This window comes from Rousettus aegyptiacus, unplaced genomic scaffold, assembly GCF_014176215.1.
Source record: "Rousettus aegyptiacus isolate mRouAeg1 unplaced genomic scaffold, mRouAeg1.p scaffold_m13_p_3, whole genome shotgun sequence".
Classification (NCBI taxonomy): domain Eukaryota; kingdom Metazoa; phylum Chordata; class Mammalia; order Chiroptera; family Pteropodidae; genus Rousettus; species Rousettus aegyptiacus.
Genome location: NW_023416306.1, coordinates 16,526,552 through 16,540,816, shown reverse-complemented (window position 1 = coordinate 16,540,816; position 14,265 = coordinate 16,526,552). Strand labels below are relative to the sequence as shown.

The window sequence follows — 14,265 nt, the reverse complement described above, 5'->3', positions numbered from 1 at the left end:
ACAGCATTAATCCTTGGGCCCCCTCCTTTCTTCGGAACAAAAAGTTACCAGCAGGAGCTCTGGAATCAGACAGCCCTGGTTCAGCTCCTGGCTCCATCCCCTTGAAGCTGTGTGACCTTGGGCAAGTCACTCTGCTTTCATCATCTTCATCAGTAAAACTAAAATAATAATTCTTCTCTCCCTCAAGAGTTGTGTAAAATTACCTGAGATACAGGGTGAGGAGCCAGGCGCCAGTGCACTGACAGGTGTTGACTGTGTGCGAGCAATTGTTACCTCGCGCCAGGCTCCGTGTGTGTGACTGCTGGGCACAGGCCCAGAGCGATGGGTGACGACGGTGGAAGCGGGGTAAAGGGGGGTGGCAGGAGTCCGGTGTAGGCCTAGGAAGTCGGGGAAGGTCCCATCGAGAAGCCACTTTCCTGACCCCCATTGGGTAAGAATTCAGGTCAGGATGGGAGGATGGTGGAAAGAGCATCCCACTACTCAAAATAATTGAAAACAGGTGCTTAAACAAATACACCTCCACGTGCTCTCCCACGTCTGGGATGCCTTTCGAATGCCTGAATAGGACCTGGGTCTGGCCACCACCTCTCCTGTCCATGGTCATGGCAGCACTACTCACAACAGCCAAAAGGTGGAAACAGCCCAAACGTCCATCAACAATGAATGGATAAACAATGTGTGGTGTGCGCATACAACGCAGTATTAATCGGCTATAAAAAGAAATGAAGTGCTGACCCATGCTACGACACAGACGAACCTCGAAAACACTACGCTAAGTGAAAGCAGCCAGACACGAATGGTCACATACGGCGTGATGCCATTCATATGACATATCCTGAACAGGTATGCATGAGCGAGAAAGCAGACTGGTGGCCGCCAGGGACTGAGGGACAGAGGACTGAGGAGTGACTGCTTAACGGGCACGGGTTTCCTTTGGTGGGGATGAAAATGCTTTAGAACTAGGTAGAAGTGGTGACCGTACAATATAATAAATATACGAAACGTCACTGAATTGTTCACATTAAAATGGTTAATTTTATATTACATGAATTTCACTTCAATTAAAAAAAAAAAAAAAAGAGCATTCCAGAGAGGGAGATCAGGGAATACAAAAGCCTGAAGGCAGGAGAAGAGACATGGAGGTCTGTGGTACTGGGGACAGGAGCCGGGGGGTTTGACAGCAGAGAGTGTGGGCAAGAAAAGGTGGCGGCCAGACCCCGGTGGTATTCAGGAATGTGGAGGGCATCCCAGACGAAGAAGAGCGCGGAAACACAAAGCTGACAGAGCAGCAGGCAGGTCCCTCCCAAGGAGCTCGGGCAGGGCCTCCAGGAGCTCATATAAAGGCCTCACTCTACAGGTGAGCAAACTGAGGCCAAGAGAGTTCAGGGGCCTCGCATGAAGCCATACATCAGCCAGAACAGGCTGGGGTGAAAGGTCACCTGTGGCTCAGGTCCACCCGGGCTTCTCCCTCCATGCTGTGGAGACATGAAGTATAACTCCAGACCTCGAGGTACAGACAGGTCTGTCACTGCAGTCTCATGAGTACTTGGGTCTTGGTCAGAGCCTTGATTTATATGGATGAGAAGTTAGCAGGCAACTAGTCCTTGAAAGAAAGTTCCCCGGGGAACAAGGGCTGGGGTAGAGACGGGGACTAACATTCTTCCTTCCCTCTCTGGCTACAACCCCTGCTCCTTGGACAGGGGCTCATCCTTCTCGCTTAAGAGTCCTCTCTCCCCCAGAATTTCTTCCAGATCACCCTGTGAGCCTCCTCGTGAACCTGCTGCATATGCTGTGCCCACTCATGCTGTCCTGGGCTAGAAGCTTTACCTGAATGTTCTCGATCTGCCCTCACCATAAACAGGTGAGTAAGTCACAGGAAACCCATTTTTCAGGTGAGAAAACCGAAGCTCAACATGCAGCAGTGAGCTGGCCAAGATCGCCCAGCTGCTCAGGGATAGAGCAAGATTTGGAATTGTCAGTTTGGGCCCAGTGGTGTCCATTTTTGTTTTTTTTTCAATTACATGACTCATCAGTAAAAATATACATTTGCCTGCACACCTAATATACATGTATTCATGTATTCATTCTCATGCAATCACATTACACATATTAGAAATGATATATCTAAAAATAAATTTTTAAAAATATACAGTAGAAAATAAATATTTTAAAAGGAGGACTGTCAAATCTTTTTTCCCATACCCTCTGGGGGGCTATATCCCTCATAGAAATCCCTGCCAGTGGGCTTAAGCTTGAGTGCTCCTAAGAATTCTCTAAGAATGCAGATTCCTAGGTCGACGCAAAGAGAGCCGGACTCTGGGATAGCCCTGGGATAGGTAGCCCTGGGACAGGGCCCAGGAATCTGCATTTTAAGCCAGCACCCCAGGCAAGGCCCGCGCTTTGTGTTGACTGGGCCTTCCTGCTCCTGCTCCTACGGCAGGTGCGAGAGGTGCTAAGAGCCGTTGCTCTTCTGTTTCTGAAACCTCTGCAGGAGGAAGGGGCCAGGGGAGGCGTGGGGTTTTTTGATTTTTTAAAGGGCTTCTTTCTAGCCGTGCCACAGAGCAGCCTGCCCAATCAGAGGCCTCTGCGGCACAAAGAGGAACATCCTGTCCCCTGGGATGACTCAGTCATCACAGAAATCTCACTGTGACCAGGAAAGGCCACATGTTCCGCACCGCGGCGGCCACTGGCTGGAGTTTTGCACATGCGCAACAGGCCCCGAAACCTGTGAGCCTGTCCTGAGCAGGACCTCCTGACTTCCGCGCAAGCCATGGCCCTCGCTGCCACGGAGCCCGGGACCGGCCAGTCAGCTGGTCAGTCAGCAGCACACATGAGTGCCAACCACATAACAACCTCAGGCTGGGGTGAGGACACGCTCTCACCGGACCGCGGTGAAAGAGAAGCAGGCTGGGCGTCCAGTGACCAGGTTCCCAGCCTGGTGCGGCTGCCCCATGGCAAAGTGCAGGGCTGAAGTTTACCTCACTGTAAAATGGAGAGAACACCACTTGCTTTTGCTTTTGGCAAGGCGGTGACGCCCTGCTAGGGCGGGCTGGGAGACAGCTTAAGAACTTGGAGGTTCCTGGGTGACCCATTGGCTTCCGAGGGCAACAAGGTAACAAAGATATATATATATATATATATATATATATATATATATATATATATATATATATACACACACATACAGCACCTAGTGGGTGCAAATTAACTTTTAAAAAAACCTATGACCTCCTACTGTGTGCCAAGCACTATACAAGATACAGGAATACAGAAATGAGTAAAAGCATTCCAAAATTGCAAATGAAGGTGAGGGAGGGGAACGACAATTCAGAAGGGTTATTGAAGAAGCAATAAGCTGACCTTGAGAGAAAAAGAGGATTTTGAGGGAGAAGTGAGGAGGGGATTCCAGAGAGAACAGCGCAGGCAAAGGCACGGGGGTCTGAAAGTACAGACAGAACTTGATGGAAAGCTGTGGGCGGGGGTCCTTCGATGGCATCCAAAGGCGGGTTGCTCCCGTCAGCCTCCATGAGGGCAGCAGGGCTGCTCCCAAAAGGCAGTGGGGTTGAGTGGAGGCTCCAGCCCTGCGAGCTGGGGGCTGAGACCAGGAAAGTCCCATTAGCACTAAGTCCCCTCAAGAGCTGGGCCGCCAGCCCTGGGTAAACTAGCCCCATGTGGAAGCACCGACCATCCTGCTCTCCTTTTGTACATCTCCCCACGTCCATCCCACCACCCCGCCCTTGGCCCTCTCAAGGGTCTATGAGACCCTTTTGATCTCTCTTTCCAGTTCCTGGGTCGGCCTCCCCGCCTCAGCAGCTTCTCTGACCTTTCAGCCACTGTGAAACTGAGGACCCTTCCTGTTATGGCTCCATCTCCCTGGTTCTCCTCTGCCAGCTACAGCTGTGCAGCCTGCCTCCACCTCCCCCTGCCTTCAGAAGCTGGTTCCTATCCAGCCAGAGCCCTACTTCCATGGCGCCCTGGCCCACCTCGACCCTGACCATGACATCTCCCAGATTCAGAAATGGAGCCACAGAGAGGTGGCAGAGTCTCACAGACCTTGCAGGCAGGAAGTGGGGCCCAGGGGTTGAAACCCAGGGCCTGTGACTGAAACCAAGCCCATCACACTTCTGGGGGAGGGGGGCAGGAAGAAGGGGAAAGAAGATCCCCTCTATCAAGTGACCGAGCTCCCCCCTCCAAAAAGGCTGGGCTCTTAGGGTCGGAGCCCCAAACTCGGCCACCCTCTCTGACCAGCGGGCAGGGCACAGACCTGCTGTTCTGTGTAGAAACTCTGTAGCTAAGTAGAAACCAGCTGTGCAGAAATAGACCCATGAGGAAGCACCAGCCAGTGTCCCCTCCGAAGTCCCCCCTCTAGCCCCCAGCTTTCTCCAGTGGCAGAGGCCCAGGAGAAAGTGGAAAGGTGCCCTGGCTGCTATGGACTCTAGTCCTGCCAGCTTGAAGAGATGGGCTGGGTTTGCTGGATTGTCCCCAGCTCCTTTCCAGGCCCTTAGGTGGCAGAAGGGGCCACTCCTTCATAGACACCCTCTGCTGCCTCCTGGCCTGCTCCTCATCCATGTACCATGTCTGAGGCCCCTTAGCAGCCAGTGAGACTAACTCTCTGTGTACACAGATGAGGACATCCAAGGCACAGAGAGAGACCAGAGCTTGTCCGAGTTCACAGAGACCAGAATCAGAGCTCTGACTGGAATCCAGCATCCCGAGGCTTGAAGAAATCCCCTTAAAATCCACTGTGCCCCAGGGGCTGGGCTCCCTCAGCCTCAAACTGAGAGAGAAGTAATACAGCTGCTGCAGCTGCAACTTCCTGGCTGGGCTGGTCCAGCGGCCCTGGACTGTCCCAGAGTCTGTGACTGGCCTGTCCAGAGGGAAGGCAGCTTCCTCCGCCCTCCTCCAGTCCCTTACCTCTCTCAGGCTCCACCATCCTGCTGGCCCAGGCTCAGAAGACCTGAGTGTGAGGTCTTTGTTCCAAATCTGGGGAGCCCCCTGCCTCCATGGCGCCCTGGCCCGCCTCCAGGACACTCTGCCAGCCCGAGCTGCTGCTCACAGACAAGCATCTCTCCCCACCTCTCCCCGCCCCTGCTGCGGCTGAGGCCGCCTCGCCTAGGCAGGAAGCGCCCAGCCTGATTTCCTACAAGTGTTTGTCAGAAGGAGGGGGTTTGTCTGAGTGTAGAGTGAGAGTGAGCGGGAGGAGCTTAACCCCTTGCAGGCCCTCTGCAGGTCTGCACTCGTCTACTAAAGGATTCATGGAAACTTCCGACGTCAGGGCTTGGGACCATCTCAACCAAAGTACAGAGTGAGGAGACTAAAGCCCTGATTAGATCAGAGGCTTGGCCAAGGTCACTCAGTTTGGAAGGAGACCTCCAGCAGCTTCAGCCCTCTAGGAGCTTTTTCCATAGCCCCTACCCTCTAGGATGTGACCTTGGCCAAGGCTTGCTCTCTCTTTAGGTCTCAGTGCCCATCTATACGACAAGACCTCAGACTGGATGCTTGCTTGGCACTTTTCCAGGTCTCTCTGTCCTGTTTGCCGAAGTGCAACCCATCATCTCAGCGAGACTGCAACAATTCCTGCCATCCCACCCACTGTCCTTGCCCCAAGCTCGGCCTGTAGCTACAGTGGGATTTTCCAGGCAGCATAGAGATGGGGAATTGACTGCTCAGGTGAGTTTCCCCTGTTATTCCCAGGGCTCATGAGAGGGCAAGCTGCTTTTCCCCAGACCCCCTCAACCCATTCATTCATTTGACAGGTACTTACTGAGCTCCTATAGTATGCTGGGTGCTTTTCCAGGTGCTAGGGGTACAGCAGGGCACAAGACAGGCCAAGCCCTGGCTCCACTCTGGTGAAGACACAGACGACAAGCAAACACAGAGAGAGGTGTGAGTGAACAAGACAGAGAGAGTGGGCTGGACCAGTGATCCACGTCCCAGGCTGCTCTGGGTAATACTGATGCCAAGGGCTCACCCAGACCAACAGAATCAGTCTCTGGGCATCAGCAATTTTCAGGTGTCCCAGGTGACTGGGATATGTGGCCCTGGTAGAGAATCTGTGAGTCCAAGTATACTGATTAGGGGGGGTGTGGGATGGCCAGAAAGGTCTCTGCGAGAAGATACATTTGATCAAGGGACTGGTAGCAAGGGGCGAGCTACCAAAAGGGCTGGTGGCAGAATATTCTGGAAGGGCACATTCGAAGGGCAAGGTGGGAGGCAGCTGGGCTTTTCCTGAGAACAGCAAGGCTGTGTACCCAGAGCAGAGAAAACCAAAGAGAGGCAAGAGCCGGGGCAGAGGACCAGGCTCAGGGTGCAATCTCCTCACATATGTGGTTCCCAGCTCTGGTCCTGCTCACGATACAGGAATTCTGATTCAGGAAACGAACAAAAAAAAAAAAAAAAGAAAAGAAAAGAAAAGAAAAATTTGGCCCCTATATTGTCCAAAAAGCCCTCCAGGTAATTCTGATAAGCAGCCAGGTTTGGAACAAGTGGTATAGGAGAAAAAAAAAAAAATGAATCTTAGAATCAATGCAGACCTGGGCTCCAATCCCAGCTTCCACCTCTTGCTAGCTCTGTGACCTTTGGGCCTTCACCTCTCTATGCTTCAGTTTTTTCATCTGCAAAACAGAGATAAGAGGAGTAGCCACCCCACGGGGCTGCTGCCGGGATCCAGCGAGGTAATGCCTGCAAAGCACAGAGCCAGCGCCTGGAACACGAATGAATGAATGAATGAATGAATGAATGGACTTTCCCAAGGTCAGCTTGTGAGTATCTGGCAAAGCCAGGGCTAGAACCGGGTGCTTTCATCCCAGTAATCACCCCACCCCTCCAACCCCTTCCCTGCCTTTTACCCACATGTGTGTGCTGGGGCTCTACCTGCAGCCTCTAGCCTAACATGGAGCACAGCCAAACTCCGATGAGGCCCCTCCTTGCCAGCTCTGGTGACCATGTGGGCCATTGTGTGAGAGGCGGGCTCCCCTGACACGCTGTCACTCACTTACTCTTCCTCCCTGATCATTAACCCAGACAGCACTGCCATCAATGCCAGGTGGCTACTACCGCCAGGCACGCCCCATGGCCCCTGGATAACCCCAAGCCCAACTTCGGGGCAGCCACCCAACATCAAGGAAAACAGCCTCCGTGTACTCTGTTTCAAATCCTTGTCACCCTCAAGCCTTCCCAACCCTCCTCCCTGCCTCTGCTCCTGCGGTGACCGTCCTGGCACACAATTTCCACACACAGGCCAAATTCTACTTAACCAAAGCAACATGCCCAAAACTGAGTTCGTTATAGCGCCCCCTCCAAACCTACCCTTCCCTAGCCCAGGTGCACAAGCCGGAACTGACTGCCATCCTGGACATTACCCTTTCCTCACACCCCATGACCCATCCCTCACCAACTTCTGCTGAGTTCATCTCCTAATCTCACCAGAATCTGTCCCATCTCTGCATCCCCACATGGCTTCCTGCGATGGCATCTCCTGGTCAGCTCTCCATCCCTGCAATCCATTCCCCATACTGTACCAGAGGGAACTTTCCAAAACAGAAGCATCCAAACACGGCCACTCTGAGCTAAAAACACTCTGAGGAAGGAGATTCCCATTGCTCTGAGAAAGAAGATGAAATTCCATAGCCTGGCCGCTGCTCTGGCCTCTTCCATCCGCACCCTCCCTCAGTGGACCCTGCAACACAAGGCTCCTTGCTGTTCCTGGGGCAAATGTGCTGTGCTCCGCATCATCGCCCAACCTCACTTCTCCCTGCGCCCTCCGCAGGGACTCGCCACTTGGAATTAAACGCTAAGTCTGCCTCTCTGACAACTGGGAGCTCTGTGAAGTACTCGGCATTACATCCCTAGTGCCCAGCACAGGCGCTGACACACGGCAGATGCACAGTGATACAAGGTGAATGAGCTACTGAGCCTAGCTGGTCACCCGAGCCTGGCTTGTGGTCCTCACAACGACCCAGTGAGGCTTATGTGACGTCTCATTTCACAGGTGGGTAAACTGAGGCCCAGAGAGTCCAAGCCATTGGCCCATGATCACAAAGCTGATGAGTGATTATAGAGATTCAAACACACAAAGACCCAACTCTTAATGACCATGCTCGGTGCTCTCACTGTTGTAGCCACCTGAGATAATAATAACCTGGGAACAATAAAATCAGAGCGGAACTTATTACCAACTAATTGCAATTCATTAAGCCCATGTTCTGACTATATAACAAGGTTCTGGTACTGCACAGGGCCTTTCGGTTTTCTAACATGCTTTTTCATCCTTCATAGAACACTAGATGCTGAAAAATAGCCCTGGGAAGTAGGCAGGACAGGAGTGTGATTGCATTGCATAGGTGAGGAATCTGAGGCCCAGAAATGGGGGAAGAGATTAGTTCCTGGTCACCCGACAAAAACAAAAAATAAGCAAACAAAAAAAAAAAAACCCTTTGGCCCCCACTGCCAAGGCTTGAGTACTTTCACTAGAAGCACGCCCACATACGGCTGTGTCCATGTGACCCTGCCAGATCTTACCACAGCCTTTGGCCATTTGTTCCCTCCAGCCCTTGGGTCATGATGCTCTAACACCACAGTGGCCATTTTCACCCACATTCCCACTGCCCACCCACTCAGCCATCCCTCCCGCCCAGCCTCAATCATTCTTGAGCCCCAACTAAGTGTCTAGCACATTAACCTGGAAGGTGAGTCTGTGGTTCTTCAATCCTTCCGGTGTAGCCCAGGACTGGGATAGGCATCACTTGCTGATGTGATGAGCCCCGGATAGTCAGTAATTCCTTCACAGGATGTCCTGAGGGCCAGAGAGTACAATGGGACCCCCAAGCTTCTCAGCCATCCTGGAGAAAACCAGGGGCTGGCAACTTTAGGGAACCAAAGACTGTATTATTCTGTCCTCGACCCCTCCTTAAGCTCCTGACATCTCCCTTCCTTGAGAAAGAAATGAAAACCCACCCCAAGACCACCCACTCTTTCATGCCCAGATTGTTGAATTTACCCCTGTAGTTAAAATCCACAGGGAGTCTGGGGCTGAGCGGAGGCAGGTGAGGATTTCAGGAGTGGATCAAGAAGAACTGATGGAAGCCTTGCTTGGAAGGTGGTGACCCAAGTTCCAGCCTGAGTGACATTGGACAAGTGCTTTCCCCTCTCTGAGCCTTGGAACCTCAAGGTTTAATGAGATTATCCCCGAAGTTAATCAGAAATGATCTTCTAAGCACTAAATTTCCTGGGTTCTTTGATTCCACTTGTCCACACAGGCAGCAACACCATGCTGATAGGAGGCTACAGGGCACAGGGGTTTAGGCCACATGAGCTTTGTGGGTAGTCGGAGACCTCCAGGTTCTCTCTTGAAAGCTGCGTGGTCTTGGGCAAGTTGCTTAACCTCTCTGAATGCCAGATTTCTTATCTGTAAGATGTGGGTAATACTGACTTTACAGGATCCTTGAGATGATAAACGAGACCATGTGCTTAAAGTCCTGGCCCAGGGCCCAGCTGGCACAAAGCTCACACATAAAAGACTTTGGTCATTACTGTGAAATGCCCAGATGGCCAGCTCCCTGCAGGACTGTTTAATCTTCCTGGCTCGAGCTTTGGGTCCTATGCACAAAAAGAGCCAGCCTTCCGAAATGGAGCGAAATGCTGCCATCTCCCTGCGACCCTTTCCTCGTGGCTCCCAAAGAGTTCCAGGGATCACTGACCCACCCAGCTAGAAACTGTCCCCACCCTGAATACTTAAAGAGAGGAGGAAATGAGCCTTTCTCAGCCAACTGAAACACGGGTTATAAGGAGGGTGTGGTCATATTAAGGAAAACACACACATGTAGGACATACACATACTTCTAAATGCATGCTCCATGAAAAGAATGAAACAAAAAGTGTGCATGTGCCAAGAATGCACCGCTAACAGCAAAACTTTATTGGGTGCCTATTACATAAAGGCCTTTCCCTGGATTAGGGCCTCCCAATCCAAGGAGGTAAGGGTTATTATGCCCATTTCACATGAGGGGAAGCTGGGTTTGAACCAAGCTGCCTGCATCGAGACAGTGTAATTTTAATCACTTTGCAACTGAACCTTGCAGTAAGTAAAAAGGTTGGAAACAACCTCAGTGTCCAATAATAGGTGATCACTGAAATAAATTATGGTATTTCTAATCAAAGAAATATTCTGCAGCTATTAGCAGTCATACTGTAGAAGAATATGAAGTGATATAAAAATGTGATATGTTAACTGAACACTAAAATGTGGAGGAAGGGAAGGGAGGAAGAGAGGGAAAAAGAAAAAAAAAGAGAAAGAGATGCTCCAAAATGTTTATAATAATTATTATTAGGTAGTAGGACTATGGCAAGTTTACTTTTTTCCTTATGTATATCTTCTAAAAATAACAGTTGCTTTAAAAATAAGAGTAAAATGAGAATGCACTAGTCTTAAAAACAAAAGTCACCACCACACACATGTGTAGTGTGTCATTCTGATGAGACCTGGGGCATAGCCTCCTCGGTCCCCCCGCCACCTCCAGATGGGAAGAGTGGTCGGGCTCTGTGAGACCTTTTGCAGCTCTGACATTCTGTGACATTCTATAACGCCCATCCCACACCGTCTCTCTTCCTCTTTTTAACCTCTGACACTATCTGTTCTTTCCTGCACATATAGCTACTAGGCAACAAGTAGGAATATGTGAAAAATCACAAAAAGGAAAGGAAGCGATCCTAGCCTTAGCCACTCAACATTTTAGGGTATGGCATATGTTGTTGGTTAGGATCCTCATAACCAGGGATTTAACAGATAAGGAAAGGCACAGAGAGGTTATACAACTTGCCCCAAATCACACAGCACATTAGAGACAGAGTTGGATGTGCACCCACAAGTAAAGCGGTACCCTCCAAGTGAACCCCTGACTTAGCAGGGCTGAGTGCAGCCTCCTTGACACTGAGGACCTTCCTGGTCCTTGGTCCTTGGCTGTGGTCCCAAGATTCCAAAAGAGTAACAGCTGAGCATCCCACTTTAGCCTAGAATAGGCTCGGTCTTGGGGAAGGGTCTGGGGACGGAGAATGCTGGCAAGGATCTAGAGGCCAGTGCTGGACAACCCTTGGGGGTATGGGGCAGGGGTGTCTCTTGACACAACCAAGGTGGAGTTTGCCCGGCCCTTGGCAAGCAAGATCAGTGCCAAGATGGGACTGTAGGCTGGAATGGAAGAGGGACTAAAGAATTAAAAATGCAAAGGTCTGGGGGGCAGAATGGCCTGGATTCAGATCTGGTAGCTCGAACCTTAGATGTGTTTCCAAACCTCCCTGATATCTGCATCTACAGTTTAGGGTAACACTTTCCTCAGGGGTGTATATGTAGGGTGACGGGACAGTACGTGTGCAGCTTAGCACACGGGAGGCGCTCGGAAAACACAGAAGGGGCACTATTGGCCTCCTCCAGACTCCCCTGGTCACCCTGTGCCTCTTCCCAGTCGCCCTGCCCTTGACTCATCCTCCAATCCCTTTGCCGGATAAATCTTCTTAGAGCATCATTCTGGTCAAGCCTTCCCCTGCTTAAAGACCATGATGGCTGCTGTGACTTTCAGATTAAAGAACAGACGGTTTGGCCTGGAATTCAGGTTCATACTACCTGTTCCCAGGTCAGAGGGCTGCTACACTGCCCAGCTCACAGCACAGATGAGGAGCCTCATCCATAAGGGTTTCCTTCCCAAATCCCACACTTCGGGGAGCTGCAGTGGGGAATGGGCATTCTGGCCTGGCTCCCTTGGAGCTTCCTGCATGGCCAGGAAAACTCACTTTCTGGCTGCCATGCAGAGTAAGACTGGCATTCCGTCCCCCCCTAACACCCTTCACTTGCTGCTTTCTTAAAAACGATTTTTTTTTTAAGAAAAAGCTCCGATTTGTGGCATTTACTGATTTCCATAATGCAAATACCCTTATTATGGCCAATTTCAAGCTAACAACATATCATTGAGCACAGCACTGGGAAGAGATGAGCACAATAGATTCTTACTAGATGACACATACCTGCAACATCCAAAGTAAGGACCTCTAACCTCAGGGAAGAGCTGTGTGAGCTCAGGTGAATGACTTAACTTCTCTGAACCTCAGGCTTCTCATCTGTAAAATGAGGACAACAATCGCACTACCCGCATGGCAACGATATGAACACTGTGATATAATCTAGGTGATCAACAATGTATTGAACAACTATTATGTTTAGGGTTCTGTACTGGGCACTGGAGGTTGACTGGTAACAAGATAGACAAGGGCTCCTGCCTTTCCAGACCGCACTCCTTGCAGCAAAACCCTTGGCACGGTGGCTCAAATATAGCACTCAATAATCATTAGCTATTATTACCAATGGTATTATTGTTGTTATTCCTTCCTTTCCCTAAGCTTCTGTTTCCTCATCTCCACACTTAGAATGTGAGCTGCACAAAATTCTCTATGATGCCACCTAGCTTGAGTCTTAAAGCAACACTGAAGTAGGCATTACCATTCCATTTTATATACGGGAAAACTGAGGCACTAAGAACTGAAGCCAGACTGGGGATTTGAACCAAGATCTTCTAACTCCTGGTCTCCAGATTTCTCCCACCTCCTGTGACTGAGAAAACATAAAAAGGCCCTGGAATTCAGCTGGTGGTTCAGCTGGATGTTTTAAAAATACTTTCTCTCCCCACCCCCATGGGGGTAAATTAAAACGTCATTGGCCTGCATTAGTTTCCAAAATACCCTCTCAGTGTGACAGCCTCAGTGTCTGGACCATTCCTAGACTCTCTGGAAACCCCAACCCTGGCGCCCCTGGAGGACAGTGCAGGCTGGTGGGAGCTGATGAAATTTCCTTGTAAGAAGCAGCCTAAATCACATGTTTCAAATACAAATCGCTGGCCTTTGGGAGGCAAAGGCCCCATGTGGGCACATGCCCCCCCCCTTACAGAAGTACTGAGACATTTACCGGAAGGAAATAAACCCTAATAGTCCCCAAAATACCACGGCAAGCCATCCTCCTACTAGTAAGTAAGCCAGTCGTAGTCCCCCTCAAACAGATGGGCAGAAATTCTGTTTTCTTGACAAAACAAAACCAACAGCCAAAAAATAAAACCCACCGACTCTAGAGGAGGTGCCAGGAAAATTCTCTTGGGAACTCCCTGTATGTATCTAACCTCAGTCCTTCATGCTTCAGTTTAGGCCATTTTTTTTTTCTCATTCTGTTCTAGAGGACAGGAACAATGTCTCTTTTCACTGCAGCCTATCTTAGCTTCTCTTTTTAGCTCCAAAATAGCCCGTTTGTTATCAGCAACTTTCGTTTCCACCTTTCTCACTCAGAAGCAGAAGCTTTTGAAACATAGGCAACGATCCGCTCCAACCTGTCATTTCTTTCAACAAAAGCCGGAGAAAGGAGTCTCATCCAAAGTCGCACAAAACGCAGACTCTGTCAATGCCAGTTCCATCACACTAGGGAGAGGCCAGCTCTGCACCTGCCCTGCTGTGTGTCTTTGGACAAGCCGCGCCCCCTTTCTGGGCTTCAGTCTCCGCGTCTGTGCAACCAGAGGGGCTGGCCTTATATCTGCTGTCCGTTCCAGTTCCTACCACTGTCAGAGATGCTCACCCGCATGCTGGCCCTTGCTCTACTTCCCTCCCCACTGCCAAAAAGAGGAAAAGAAACTTGCGTTAGGTGTCCGGGGAGAGTGCGCAGCTCCGAGTTGTCAGGGTGCGCGGGTTGTTGCCTGGTGAGCAAACCTCACACAAATCCCAAGACAGAAAGTCCCTCCTCCCCGGTAACCACAGCTACCCGGCCACACCTCCAGCCCAAACACAGCCCAAGGCCCCGCCAAGGACCACCCCTGGATTCCCTCGGGACCCTTCCCGTCTCGGCGACGGGACCTAGCCCGAGCGAGTGAGAAAAAGCCAACGCCCCCATTGTGCGGAGGTGGAGACCGAGGCCGGAGGGTGGAGACTGCAGAACCCCGCCGCCCGCTGAGTGCGGACTCGGACCGGATCACCAGTCCAGGACTCCTTCCCATTCCCGGAGCAGCGATCCTTCTTCGCGCGCGCGTGGGGTTTCCACGTGGGAGAGACCGAGAGCAGCACGGTCCCTGTGGATCTCGGCCCGTCGGCGCAGTCCACCCTCCCTCCCCATCGCCCGGACAGAGAAACTGAGACCCAGCAAGGAGCCGGAACCCGCCCCAGACCCCCCGTGAGCCCCTCCCCAGGTCTCACCTGCTGGCCGCTGCCGCGCGGGGTGGTTTCCTGGAGTTGAGCGGCAAACAAAGG

The 14,265-nt window shown here is 51.2% G+C and overlaps 1 protein-coding gene across 6 annotated transcripts in view; it reads right to left on the bottom strand.

The window, feature by feature from the left end:
* Positions 1-14,101, bottom strand: part of AKNA (AT-hook transcription factor) — a 51,104-nt gene extending 37,003 nt beyond the window's left edge. Inside the window, exons 1-4 of one of the 6 annotated variants that reach the window (XM_016152656.2) lie at positions 12,013-14,101; positions 8,681-8,794; positions 6,534-6,703; positions 5,765-5,846 (exon numbers count right to left, since the gene is read on the bottom strand). Coding sequence is in view for 1 of the 6 variants with exons in the window: in XM_016152675.2 (XP_016008161.2) it covers positions 4,915-4,933 (19 nt within the window). In the remaining 5 variants the exon portion in view is untranslated. The other 5 variants (XM_016152645.2, XM_016152666.2, XM_036239104.1 and 2 more) reach the window with 5 other exon arrangements.
* Between the last annotated feature and the right edge of the window lie 164 nt (positions 14,102-14,265).